Below are 13749 nucleotides of genomic sequence, written 5' to 3' on the forward strand. Positions count from 1 at the left end.
TGATTGAGCTGCACCTGTATTTTCAGAACAAGTTGCCATTTTTTAATTACTCATTGGGATAATTATACTGTTGATTATGTAATAGCAATTATGTTACACTATTGTACTGAAAGTGGAAATAACTTAGGTGTCTGAGTTTAATATGTATGCCCTTGAAACGTGATCGGGAATGTAGTGTTTTTAAATTTTTTATATATTCTGCGTAGAATGATGAGGTGCATAAACATCCCTAGTATGGCAGAACTGACCATGAACAGACAGTAGTCCAATCATCAGAAAGCATAAGTGTCTAAGCCGATCCCACCCCATGTTGTTCCCAGCTGAGTGGGCTTCTCTCTTCCTCTGCAGTAGTGGGCGGGTACTCCATGTCCCACAGACGGCGAAGGATTGCAAAACGTCTGGCAGCAGGCTCAGATCAACGCAAACCCGCCCGCCACCAAAAAAACAAAACAGATTTTGGATCTAAACAAGGGAAAAGAAGGCGTCCTGTGGCGAAGTTTAACTGGATCCTGTGATCATGGCAGGTAAAAAGGCGAATCCGCGGTTGTTTAGTTACATATTATAGTGAGGGAAACAACCCATAATGTTTCTGTACTATTTATTTAGACTTGAAAAACTGAGACCTCGGAGTCAGTATCCGCTGCTGTCCAGAGTCTGTGAGCTGAAACTGCTTCCTGTTTCTGATAACGGGCCGCGTTGGATCTACAGTGAGGAAAATAAGTATTTGAACATCCTGCGACTTTGCAAATTCTCCAACTTAAAAATCATGGAAGGGTCTGAAATTTCTTCGGTGCATGTCCACTGTGAGAGACATCATCTAAAAAAAGAAATCCTGAAATCACAAAGTATGATTTTTTAATAATTTATTTGTGTGTTGCTGCTGCAAATAAGTATTTGGACACGTGAAAATCAATGTTTATATTTGGTACAGTAGCCTTTGTTTGCAATTACAGAGGTCAAACGTTTCCTGTAGTTTTTCACCAGGTTTGCACAAACTGCAGCAGGGATTTTGGCCTATTCCTCCACACAGATGTCCAGATCAGCCAGGTTTCTGGGCTGTCGCTGAGAAACACGGAGTTTGAGCTCCCTCCAAAGATTTTCCATAGGGTTTAGGTCTGAAGACTGGCTAGGCCACTCCACAACCTTGATATGCTTCTTACGGAGCCATTCCTTAGTAATCCTGGCTGTTTGCTTCGGGTCATTGTCATGTTGGAAGACCCTGCCCCTGTCCCATCTTCAATGCAAAAAAGTTCCAAAAAGTTCTATTTTGGTCTCATCTGACAACAGAACTTTCTCCCGTGACTCCTCTGGATCATCCAAATGGTCATGGGCAAACTTAAGACGGGCCTAGATGTTTGCCGATTTAGGCAGGGGAACCATCCGTGCCATGCATGACTAAACTATGACGTCTTAGTGTATTACCCACAGTAACCTTGGAAACAGTGGTGCCAGCTCTCTTCAGGTCATTGACCAACTCCTCCCGTGAAGTTCTGGGCTGATTCCTCACCTTTCTAGGGTAACTGATACGCTACGAGGTGAGATTTAGCATGGAGCCCCAGTCCGAGGGAGATTGACAGTCATGTTTCCAGGCTTGTGGAGGTCTACAATTTTGTCTCTGGTGTCTTTGGACAGCTCTTTGGTCTTAGCCATGTTAGTAATTAGTTTCTTACTGGTTGTGTGAGGTGGACAGGTGTCTGTATGCAGCTAACGACCTCAAACAGGTGCTTCTAATTTAGAATAATGAGTGGAGTGGAGGTGGACTTTTTAGAGGCGGACTAACAGGTCTTTGAGGGCCAGAATTGTTGCTGATTGGCAAGTGTTCAAATACTTGTTTGCAGGCGTAACACACAAATAAATTATTAAAAAAATCATACATTGTGATTTACGGATTTTTAAAATTTTCTTTAGATTATGTCTCTCACAGTGGACATGCACCTAAGATGAAAATTTCAGACCCCTCCATGATTTCTAAGTGGAAGAACTTGCAAAGTCGTAGGGTGTTCAAATACTTATTTTCCTCACTGTACATACAGTGCACCTGGAAAGTATAAACAGTGCTGAACTTTCCCACATTTAGTTATGTTACAGGCTTATTCCAAATGATATCAAATTACTGTCTTTCCTCAAAATTCTACATAAAATACCCCATTACGACAATGTTAAAGAGGTTTGAGATTGTGGCAGATTTATTACAGATGGAAAACTCAGAGAAATTGCATTTACGTGAGTATTCAGACTTTGCTCATTACTGTGTTGATCCACTTTGGGAGCAATTACAGCCTCAAGTCTTTTTGAATATGTTGCCACAAGCTTGGCACATGTTGATCTCCAACCTGAACAACAGAAATGGTTCTCAGTTAACTGAGTGTAACACACACCTATCTTTAGATAGTTTCACCGGTTCTTCTTTGCAGAACAACTCAAGCTCCATCAGGTAGGATGGGAAATGTCTGTGCACAGCCTTTTTCAGATCTCTGCATAGATGTTAAATCTAATTCAAGTCTGGATTCTGGCTTGGCCACTCCATGACATTCACAGAGTGGTTCTGAAGCCACTCCTTTGAGATCCTGGCTGTGTGCTTTGAGTTGTTGTCCTGCTGAAAAATGAACCGTCACCCCAGTCTGAGGTCAAGAGCACTCTGGACCAGGTTTTCATACAGGATGTCTCTGTATGTTGCTGCATTCCTCATTCCCTCTATCCTGATTAGTCAGCCAGCGCCTGCTGCTGAACACATCTCCATAGCATGATGCTGACACCACAATGCTTCACTGTAGGGATGGTATTGGCCTGGTAATGACTGGTGTTTGCTTTAAACATGACATCTGGCATTCACACCAAAGAGTTCAATCTTTGTCTCATCAGATCAGAGAATTTTGTTTCTCATGGCCCGAGACTCCTCAAGGTATCTTTTGGCAAACTTTACACTGGCTGCCATATGTATTTTGTTAAGGAGTGACCTTTATCTGGCCACTCTACCATACAAGTCTTATTGGTGGGTTGCTGCAAAGATGGTTGTTCTTTTAGAAGGTTCTTCTTTCTCTACAGAGGAACGTGGGAGCCCTGAGGTTCGTTGTCACCTCACTGACTAAGGCCCCTCTGCCCCAGATCGCTCAGTTTAGACAGCCGGCCAGCTATGGGAAGAGTTCTGGTGGTTCCAAACTTCTTTCATTTACGAATGATGGAGGCAACTGTTTTCATTGGGACCTTCAATTGAAGCTGTAGAAACATCTTAACGATGATCATTGGAAACAATATGCACCTCAGCTCAATTTTGAACTTCATTGTAAAGTTTATAAATACTTACGTAAATGTGATTTCTTAGTTTTCTACTTGTAATAAATTTGCAGCAATCTCAAATGTGTTTGTTTCTCATTGTCGTAATGGGGTATTTTGTGTAGAATTTTGAGGAAAGAGATTCATTTGATACCATTTGGAATAAGGTTGTGGAAGAGTGCAGCACTGTGAATACTTTCCAGATGCACTGTATACTAATGGACTAATGGCCTGACATAAAAAGCAGTGTTGGATCCAGTACTGTACCACAGCCTAAAACTGGGTTTTATATAATGTACAATATTGTTGTAGCCTACCACCAAAACAAACCCATAAAAACACAATTTCTCCTAACCAGAATGTCTGATTTATTTCAACTAAATCAACCTTTTGGAAAGCACTTCCAAAATAAATAAATTAATATTTGACAGTACTCCTGCACTGACTAAATATTTTGCTCATCACTACATTTTTATGTCTTTACATTTTTGGTAATCATTACCCCAAAACAATGTGTCAGTGGAAGATATATGACTGTTTGATCCCACCCAACCCACAAGTTTATTTTCAACCAAAAATAGAAAAGAAAAAAACTGCAACTGATTTTACAGTTTATGTACAACACTCAAACTTGAATTCCCCTCTAATTGTTTTTACATGTCACATTAAAACAAGAAACTTAAATGTATTTTATTGGGATCTTATGTGACAAAACAAGAAAAATTAGTACATGGTTAAAAAATGAAACATTTTCAGCAGGTTTATCAAAATCTGAAAAGTGTGGTGTGCATTTGAATTCAGTCAACACAATAGAACTACAGGGGTTGGACAATGAAACTGAAACACCTGTCATTTTGGTGTGGGAGGTTTCATGGCTAAATTGGACCAGCCTGGTAGCCAGTCTTCATTGATTGCACATTGGACCAGTAAGAGCAGAGTGTGAAGGTTCAATTAGCAGGGTAAGAGCCCAGTTTTGCTCAAAATTTTGAAATGCACACAACATTATGGGTGACATATCAGAGTTCAAAAGAGGACAAATTGTTGGTGCACGTCTTGCTGGCGCATCTGTGACCAAGACAGCAAGTCTTTGTGATGTATCAAGAGCCACGGTATCCAGGGTAATGTCAGCATATCACCAAACATACAACATCCAACAGGATTAACTGTGGACGCAAGAGGAAGCTGTCTGAAAGGGATGTTCAGGTGCTAACCCAGATTGTATCCAAAAAACATAAAACCACGGCTGCCCAAATCACGGCAGAAATAAATGTGCACCTCAACTCTCCTGTTTCCACCAGAACTGTCCGTCGGGAGCTCCACAGGGTCAATATACACAGCCGGGCTGCTATAGCCAAACCTTTGGTCACTCATGCCAATGTCAAACGTCGGTTTCAATGGTGCAAGGAGCACAAATCTTGGGCTGTGGACAATGTGAAACATGTATTGTTCTCTGATGAGTCCACCTTTACTGTTTTCCCCACATCCGGGAGAGTTACGGTGTGGAGAAGCCCCAAAGAAGCGTACCACCCAGACCATTGCATGCCCACAGTGAAGCATGGAGGTGGATCAGTGATGGTTTGGGCTGCCATATCATGGCATTCCCTTGGCCCAATACTTGTGCTAGATGGGTGCGTCACTGCCAAGGACTACTGAACCATTCTTGAGGACCATGTGCATCCAATGGTTCAAACATTGTATCCTGAAGGTGGTGCCGTGTATCAGGATGACAATGCAACAATACACACAGCAAGACTGGTGAAAGATTGGTTTGATGAACATGAAAGTGAAGTTGAACATCTCCCATGGCCTGCACAGTCACCAGATCTAAATATTATTGAGCCACTTTGGGGTGTTTTGGAGGAGCGAGTCAGGAAACGTTTTCTACCACCAGTATCACGTAGTGACCTATCCACTATCCTGCAAGAAGAATGGCATAAAATCCCTCCGACCACTGTGCAGGACTTGTATATGTCATTCCCAAGATGAATTAACGCTGTATTGGCCGCAAAAGGAGGCCCTACACCATACCAATAAATTATTGTGGTCTAAAACCAGGTGTTTCAGTTTCATTGTTCAACCCCTGTACCTTCCCTAGAGTTACAGGTAAACATCTTCTTAGGTATGTTTGAATCAGCTTTGGAACCTGAAAAGGTTTATTTGTGCACATATAAACACAACAAAATTACTAAGGTTTGGACCAAAACTACTCAACTGAAACTGCTTAGATGAGCTGGTATAAAAATGGTTCCAAACAAACTCTAGAGCCGTTTGCTTTTGGTGTGAACATGATCAGAACTCGATCTGACAGTTATCAGGTGTACGGTGCAAGCATGTGCCAAAAGCCTCCCTGTTGGCAGGTATGTGTGGAATCAAATGAATGTCTCATCACCAGGTCTTTGCAGAGCTGAATGACTGAATGCTGATGAGGGAATACAGTCATGTGATTCAGGTGTGTTGGAGCTGCAATGTCCTATAAACTCCACCTGGATGGGCACATCCAGATGGAGTTTGCAACTATTTCATATTCTTTCCATGTCCAGATGATGGATTGAACAGAGCTCTGTGAAATGTTCAAAGCCTGGGATATTGTTTTAAAACCTTGTTCTGTAAAGGTTTCTAACAAACGTTTGAGGCCAGAAACAGAACATAATTTATGAGATCAAACTACACACAGGTGGACTCAATTTACAAATTACATGAAGGTAATTGGTTGCACTGGATTTTATTTATGGTTATCAGGGTTAAGGAGGCTGAATGCAAATGGATGCCACAGGTTTCAAATTGTTATTTAAAAAAAAGATTCCTACAAATACATGGAAGTCTGTGGCTGCAATGTGACAAAAGGAAAATGATGGGTTTAAATACTAAAATTTGACTGCACTGTTTGATAGTTAGGATTAATTTCAACGTATGTATGTATGTATGTAAAATGTAGGACTCGAAATCTGTATGATTCTATTGAATTGACTTTGTAAAGTGCCTTGAGACGACATGTGTTGTGAATTGGCGCTATATAAATAAACTGAATTGAATTGATTTACAAGGCACTGTGCAGAGGTAGTTGTGACAGAAGCATGCCAAGGATAGGATGACAGTTAAAAGCTAATAATTTGCTGTGGTGTCCCGTGAAAGGAGCAGCTTAAAGAAGTGTTACTATGACATTTTCATTGAAATGTTATTCAGAGGGCTGTCGGTTTCATTGAAATGCTGGTCATCTGTATGAACAAGGCCCCCAACCCAGACTGCATGGGTGTCAAAATGTAAAATGTCTGTTGGTCCAACTTCTTTCTTTGCTAGAATGGTGGTCTTTTGCTAAATGTACACCATTAATGGTATGATTATAATGTGACAAGGTACAGTGCCTTGCAAAAGTATTCACCCCCCCTAGCCATTTTTTATGTCTCATGCCTCAAATCCTGAAATTAAAACGGATTGTTTGAGAGTTTGCAGCATTTCATTTACAGAACATACAACTTTGAAGATGTATTATTTTGTTTGTATAGCAAACAACAAATAGGAGAAAATAATAAATTTCAGCATGCAGAACTGTTCACCCCCTTAAAGTCAGTACTTTGTAGAGTCACCTTTTGTGGCAATTACAGCTGCAGGTCACTTTGATAAAGTCTTTAGGAGCCACATCTTGTCACTGGGATTTTTGCATATTGTTAAAGCAAAACCGCTTCTGCTCCTTCATGACTGATGAGTTTTTGCTTGTGAACAGCAATCTTCAAGTCAAATTACAGATTCTCAATTAGATTGAGGTCTGGACTTTGACAAGTCCATTCCAACACATTTAAATGTTTCCTTTTTAACCACTCGTTTAACTGTGGAGATGGTGTTTTGGGGGTGATGGGAAGTGTTTGCTCCTTTTTTTCTTGTGGCATTTTTCTTGGTGGCAGAAAAGTAAAATTTTTGTTTCATCTGACCAGAGCACCTCCCTTCATGCATTTGGGGAGTTGCCCACATTCCTTTGGGCAAACTCAAAATGGGCCTTCTTATTTTTAATAATAATGGCTTTTTGCTGGCCACTGCCACAAAACCCAGTTTTATGGAGCCTTATTGTGATCCTAAGGACAGATACTCCAGTCTCTGCTGTAGAACTCACCCAGTCTGCGAGTTCTGGTGGCCCACCCAAAAGACTGTTTGGAGGCAGTGTTAAGAAGGTTGACATATTTCAAGTGCAATCTCTTATGCTAAAATGATATTTAACCTGTTAGACTGTGCTTCTCGGCTCCTAATGCCCACATCCAGTATAGGTTTCAGTGATTAAGATGCTCAGATAGACTAGGGTTGGAGGTTCTTTCTCTTCCATTTTGATGATGAAATAGAAAGAGAAAAGTGAACGAAATCATTGTAAATTCAATACAAAGGAGAGCTTTAGGTTTAAAAAAGCCATGTATTTTAAAAAACGAAAATGACATTCTTACATGCTTTAATCAACATTTTGTAACGTTAGGATTTGATTTTTTACCTCCAGAATAAAAACAGATTGATGACACGGAGAATGTCTTCAAGCAGGATTTTAGCTTTTCTCCTGTGAATGTCGTAATGGTCCATATAGCTTCAAGGTTCTTGGATGCAAGTAAATCTACAGGCCCTGATAAGCGGGGTCCTAACTGTTTCAAGCTAGCTGCAGATTTTATTGAAAACCACTTATCCATATTTCTAGTCTTCTCTTTTTAAGTAATGAGGTGCCTGTTATATAGAAATCTGCTAATGTTATTCTGCTGTATAAAGGAGGTGATCCAAAGGTCAATGTCTATATAGAAATTGTGCTTTTTAGCAAAAGTTTTTGTCTCCCTCTTGGTGAGACAACGGCTGGGAAGCAGTGGACTGTGGCTGTCTCCATAGCCTAGCTATCGCACCGGCTCTATGGTCTCGCTTCTGCTTCCGCTCGTGTCGCTGCCTTTGTCTCCTTCCCCCAGGGATGGTGATCCATGGAGATCCAGGACTTCTAGCTATGTCTGCTGGGATCTTGTGTGCATCAAGAAATTCAGCTGTAACAAGCAGCTCAAAGCAAACTCCAAGGTTCGCAATCATCCTGGGTTCGATTCCCGATCTTGAGATCTTTGCTGCTTCCCCACTTCTCTTGCTGCTGCTATTCTGTCTGGTAACTCTCAATAAAGACCACTTGTGCCCAAAAAAATCTCTAAAAAATACTTAAAAAAAATAACAGGTTGCAACTCAAGTACGTGTGTGTGTGTGTGTGTGTGTGTGTGTGTGTCTGCTTTTGGTTCTGTTTTTTTTCCTGTTCTCTTGGAAGTTGTAGGTTTTCGTGAGGGCGGGGCTGAGCAGTTCATGCAGCGCAGCTGCATTTCATTAGACCTCATCAGCAGGAGCTGGTCAGCCAATGCCTGAGTGTCTTCCTTCGTGGTACCTCTAGCCTCTGTGTACAAGCGTTTACTATTGCTGTCAAGTTCCCCAACTAAACCTCTTGCACTGTTCTCTCTTCCCGAAGGTTTTCTCTGTGCCCCAGTTTTCAATTGCCTTCCTAGACGCCTACGGGATTCACAGAAGTTTACCAAAAACAATGACAGAACACTCAGGACAAACAGACCCAGCAGGAGATCTCAGGGAACTTCGGGAGAATGAAACCAGTCAAATGAACACCCATGAATCTGTTTTACGAACCCTGATGAAACAACAAAATTTAGTGAATCAATTTTTGGAGCGACTGTCTTCCTCTTTACCTGCCATTCAGAGGCAGTCCACTCCCCCTCATTCCGCTATCTCTCAGAATGCTCTCACACAGGTGCAGTCTGCACCAGGTGACGTCAGCTCACCTACACCCAAACTTTTTACAGGAGAAGTTGGCCCGTGTGGGGACTTTCCTTCTCCAATGCACCCTGGTGTTCAATCGTTGCCCTCACTTCTTTCCCACAGATGAGTCAAAGATTCCCTATATGATTGGATTGTTTCATGAAAGGGCATTAAAATGGGATGAAGCCCGGTTCAAGAATTACTCCAGGTTCAAATGTTCTTTTCAAGAATTTATTCAAGATTTTAAAGAGACCTTTCTTCTACAGCGATATGAAATTACCTAGAAAGTCATGGAGGTTTAAACAAGGGTGTAAAACGGTGGCTGATTTTTCCATTGAGCTTTGTACCTTAGCTGCAGCATCAGGGTGGAACCCTATTGCTTTAAAAGGGGCATTTTTTCATGCATTAAATGATAAAATCAAAGATGAATTTTCGCTACGTGATGAACCCAAATCGTTGGGTGAGTTAATCTCCCTAGCTATCCAACTTGACAACAGGTTGAAAGATTGGAAATTGGATCAATCCAGTAGAAATTCTGGTGGTTAGTATTCGTCTGCTTCTAACATGTCTGCTCCATTTTCTTCCATGAATCATCAGTCACTGCCTCCACAGCCCTCCTTGCCCGATCCTGAGCTTATGTAGATAGGACGTGCCCACCTGACCATTGAGCAGCGCCAGTGGAGATTTGAGGCAAATGTATGCCTCTGCTGTGGTATCCTTACTTACCAGCCGACTTTACAACCTCGCCCGACCCGAAAAAGAATCCATGGACAAGTATATTATAGAGTTGCTGTCGATGGGGCTCATTCGTCACTCATCCTCTCCTCTTGGTGCGGGTTTTTTCTTCGTTCCCAAGAAGTATGGCTCTGTATGCCCCTGTATTGATTAGAGAGGATTAAACCAGATCACCATCAAGAACAAGTATTCTTTACCCCTTTACACTTCAGCCTCTGAACCAGTTCCAGGATCCATCATCTTCACTAAGCTCAATTTGAGAAATGCCTATCATCTTGTTCGCATCTGGCAGGTTGACGCATCGAAAATAGCCTTCAGAAGACCCTTAGGACGCTTTTGAATATTAAGTGCCTTTTGGTCTCACTAATGCTCCAGCCGTGTTTCAAGCCCTGATCAACAATGTTCTTCGTGATTTTCTTAATTTGTTTGTCTTCGTTTATTTAGATGGCATACTCACCCCGAAGAGCATAGGTGGCATGTCTGCATGGTTCTACAACGTCTGCTGGAAAAGATAAGGCTCTATATAAAGACTCTATATAAAAGCAGAGAAGTAGGACTTTCATTGCCCTTCGTGGGCTACATTTTCACGGGCGGACAGATTAAAACTGACCCTGACAAGATTAAAGCTGTTAAGGAATGGCCAACTAGAGAGAATCGCAAGCAGCTTCAGAGATTCCTCTGGTTTGCAAACTGCTACTGAAGGTTAATTTGCAACTAGAGTCAGACCACGTCCCCTTTAACGGCTCTCATGTCATCCAAGGTTACCTTCTCCTGGACTTCTGAAGCTGAGCGGGCTTTCCTGGAATTAGAAATAAAAAGTTTTCTTAAGCACCAATCTTGATCCAGCAGGACCCACACAAACTGTTTATTCTGGAGGTTGACGCTTCTGACACAGGGGTAGTAGCAGTCCTTTCTCAACGCTCTCAAGATAATAACAAACAGCATCCATTTGCCTCACCAGCACAAAACGCAACTACGATGTGGGCAACAAAGAGCTCCTCACCATAAAGTCGGCTCTAGAATAATAGAGACATTGGTTTGAGGGAGCGGAACACCCTATCCTCATCTGGGCTGATCATAAGAACTTATCTGCCAAATGCCTGAATCCTCGTCAGCCCCATTGGTCCCCGTTTTTCTCACGCTTCAACTTTGGCATCTCCTTTCATCCTGGTTCTAAGAACATCAAGCCCGATGCTTTATCCAGACAGTTTTCTGCATAAGAGGAGAAGACCCCGGGTCCCATCATTCCTCCTCACTGTTCAATTGGATATCTGACCTGGGAGATTGAAACTTCCATTCAGCATGCTCTCCAGACTTGGACCGTCCAACCAGACGTTTGTGCCCATTTCTGTTAGAGCCAAATTCATCCATTGGTTCCAAACAGCAAGATTTTTGTGCCACCCTGGAATCAGGACCACAGCACTCATCAACCGTAGGTTCTGGTGGCATTCAATTCATAAAGATAAGCGATTATGTCTTGGCCTGTATTGTTTGATCAGTAAATCCAAAAATCAACCTCCTGCCGGACTTTTACAACCACTACCCATACCTAAGAGACCTTGGTCACATATTGCCCTTGGCTTTGTGAGTGGACTCCCAAGTTCTAAAGGTATGACTATGATATTAACCATAATTGACCGATTCTCTAAAGTTCACCACCCGATTCCTCTGAGCTACCCAGCTCCTTCCAAACAGCTCAATTCCTGACGAAACATCCGACTCCATGGAATTCCTCTGGAGATCCTTTCGGTTCGGGGCCCCCAGTTCATCTCCCGCGTCTGGAAACACTTTTGCACTGCCTTGGGTGCTGTTGTTTATTTGACTTCTGGCTTTCATCCCCAGTCTAATGACCAGACTGAACATCTCAATCAGGAACTGGAAGCTACTCTCAGATGTGTCTCTCACTCTAATCCCGGGGACTGGAACACCCATCTCCCCTGGGTAGAGTATGCTCACAAAAGCCACATCTCTATGCCACCACTTTGTCACCTTTCGAAATGTCTCTGGGTTATCACCTCCTATGTTCCCCTCACACGAGACCAGCATTGGGGTAACCTCGGTTCAGCACCACATACGCCATTGTAAAAGAATCTGGTCCTTCAATTCTGCCCTACAATGCACTACTGACCAGAATAAAAGGATCGCTGATCGAAGACGCACCCCTGCACCTACTTACTCAGTTGTGTGTCTGGCTCTCCTCCTGTGATGTTCCCTTAAAATCCATATCCAAGAAACTTTCCCCCAGATTTATTGGTCCGTTTGAAATTATAATCAGTCTGACTATCATCTGTCTGTGCCTGCCTTCCAACCTGCATGTCCTTCCCACCTTCCACGTCTCTCAGAACTCCAGCACCTTGTGCCCTCCTCCTGAGCCTCCTCCACCCGCCAGGCTGATTGATTGGCATCCTGCCTACTCTGTTCAGAGGATTGTGGACTGTCATCAGTGGGGTTGGGGCTGACAGTATCAGTTGACTGGGAGGCTTACAGCCCTGAGAAACATTTTTGGCTTCCACGTTCCTTCATTTTGGAATCTTCATTTATTCAGGACTTTCTCTTGTCCTATTCTTCTGGCAGTCGTTTAGCGGGGTTATGTCAGAGATCTGCTTTTGGTTCTGTGTTGTTTTTTTCTTGTTCCCTGAAGCTGCAGGTTTTCGTCAGGGCGGGGCTGAACAGCTTATGCAGCACAGCATTTCATTTGACCCCCTCAGCAGGATCTTAAGAGGATCTGGTTGGTGGTCAACCGATATTCGAATGTCTTCCATTATCATACCTCTAGCCTCTATGTACAAGCGTTTGCTATTGCTGTCAGGTTCCCAAACTAAAGGTTTTCTCCATGCCCCGGTTCTCACCACCCTTCCTAGACGCCTATGAGACTCAGTGATCTCTTCGAAGCTGTTTAGAGCTTTAGGTTCACTCACCTGCTCTCTCTTTCTTCTCACAGTGAGTTGCTCCCTGGACCTGATTATGACTTCCCTGTCAGTTTCAATAAATCTTAGATATTGATTTAAGTTTCCTGTGGATTTCCTGCATGTGGGTCAGAAGTTCAACAAAAATGATGACAGTGTGACAGCAGACAAGCAAATGCTTTTGACAATGTGTTACTGCCTTTGTTCCCAAGACTTTCTTCAAAAAATATTTTAATCTTAATGAGATTTTAACCTAGATAAATCAAGGGCAATAATTTCACAATGACCTCACAATTGCAGGTTTTGGCATCTTATTTGTCTTATAAAGGGTCTGCCTAATATTTGTTGCAAAACTGGCATTAGATAGATTAACTAAATTGAATTGAATAATATAAATGATCATTCTTCTCTATGATACACAATTACGTGAGTGAAAGTACTTCAAAATTGCAATTAACACTGTTAAATAAACTTGTCCTTGCTGGTTGTAGATGAGGAAGTAATTGTGGAGGAAAGTGCCATCCCAGCTCAGAGCCCATTGGTTGCAGTCACATTTCAGAGAAATGCCAACAGGAAGGAGAAATATCTGGAAGCTGAGCCTAAAGCTCTTGGGGTATGCTGTGAGGGTCTGTGTTTGTTTAAACCTTATCTTTCCACATATTTGGTGGCCTTAATCCAAATGATTTTCTCTTTTTTCCATAGATGACTCAGATCTGCCTCAGTGTGTATACGATCATCGGTGTTGGTGTGTTTGAGTCAAAAAATCTGACTGATCCTGTAACGGACATACTTTTGTTCATCTCATCTTTGCTGGTAAGTGCCCAGCAGAATCAATCTGCAGACTTACCGTGACGCCTCTTAATACAATTCCTTGCTGATAGGTTTTATTAAATGCACCTGGATCAGACTTCCAATTTGCACCTTTGAAGAAACCTCACACACAAAGGCATGATAGCTACAGAAAAAACGGTTTATTACACTGATGTTAGTGTATGAATCTTATTAACTCAGTTGCGCAGATAGTGTTTTCCATCCAAAGTTATTAAATGCTAGGGTAAAGCATAACAAATTCCTA

The 13749-nt window shown here is 42.2% G+C and overlaps 1 protein-coding gene across 1 annotated transcript in view; it reads left to right on the forward strand.

The window, feature by feature from the left end:
• The first annotated feature begins 352 nt into the window (after positions 1-352).
• LOC124880747 overlaps positions 353-13749 on the forward strand; it is a 33523-nt gene continuing 20126 nt past the window's right edge. The window contains exons 1-3 of the mRNA XM_047386073.1: positions 353-524; positions 13166-13287; positions 13377-13487. Coding sequence (XP_047242029.1) covers positions 518-524; positions 13166-13287; positions 13377-13487 — 240 coding nt within the window. The 5' untranslated portion in view covers positions 353-517. The remainder of the gene's footprint in view (positions 525-13165; positions 13288-13376; positions 13488-13749) is intronic.

The sequence above is a fragment of the Girardinichthys multiradiatus genome, chromosome 14 (genome assembly GCF_021462225.1).
Source record: "Girardinichthys multiradiatus isolate DD_20200921_A chromosome 14, DD_fGirMul_XY1, whole genome shotgun sequence".
In the NCBI taxonomy this organism is placed as follows: Eukaryota; Metazoa; Chordata; class Actinopteri; order Cyprinodontiformes; family Goodeidae; genus Girardinichthys; species Girardinichthys multiradiatus.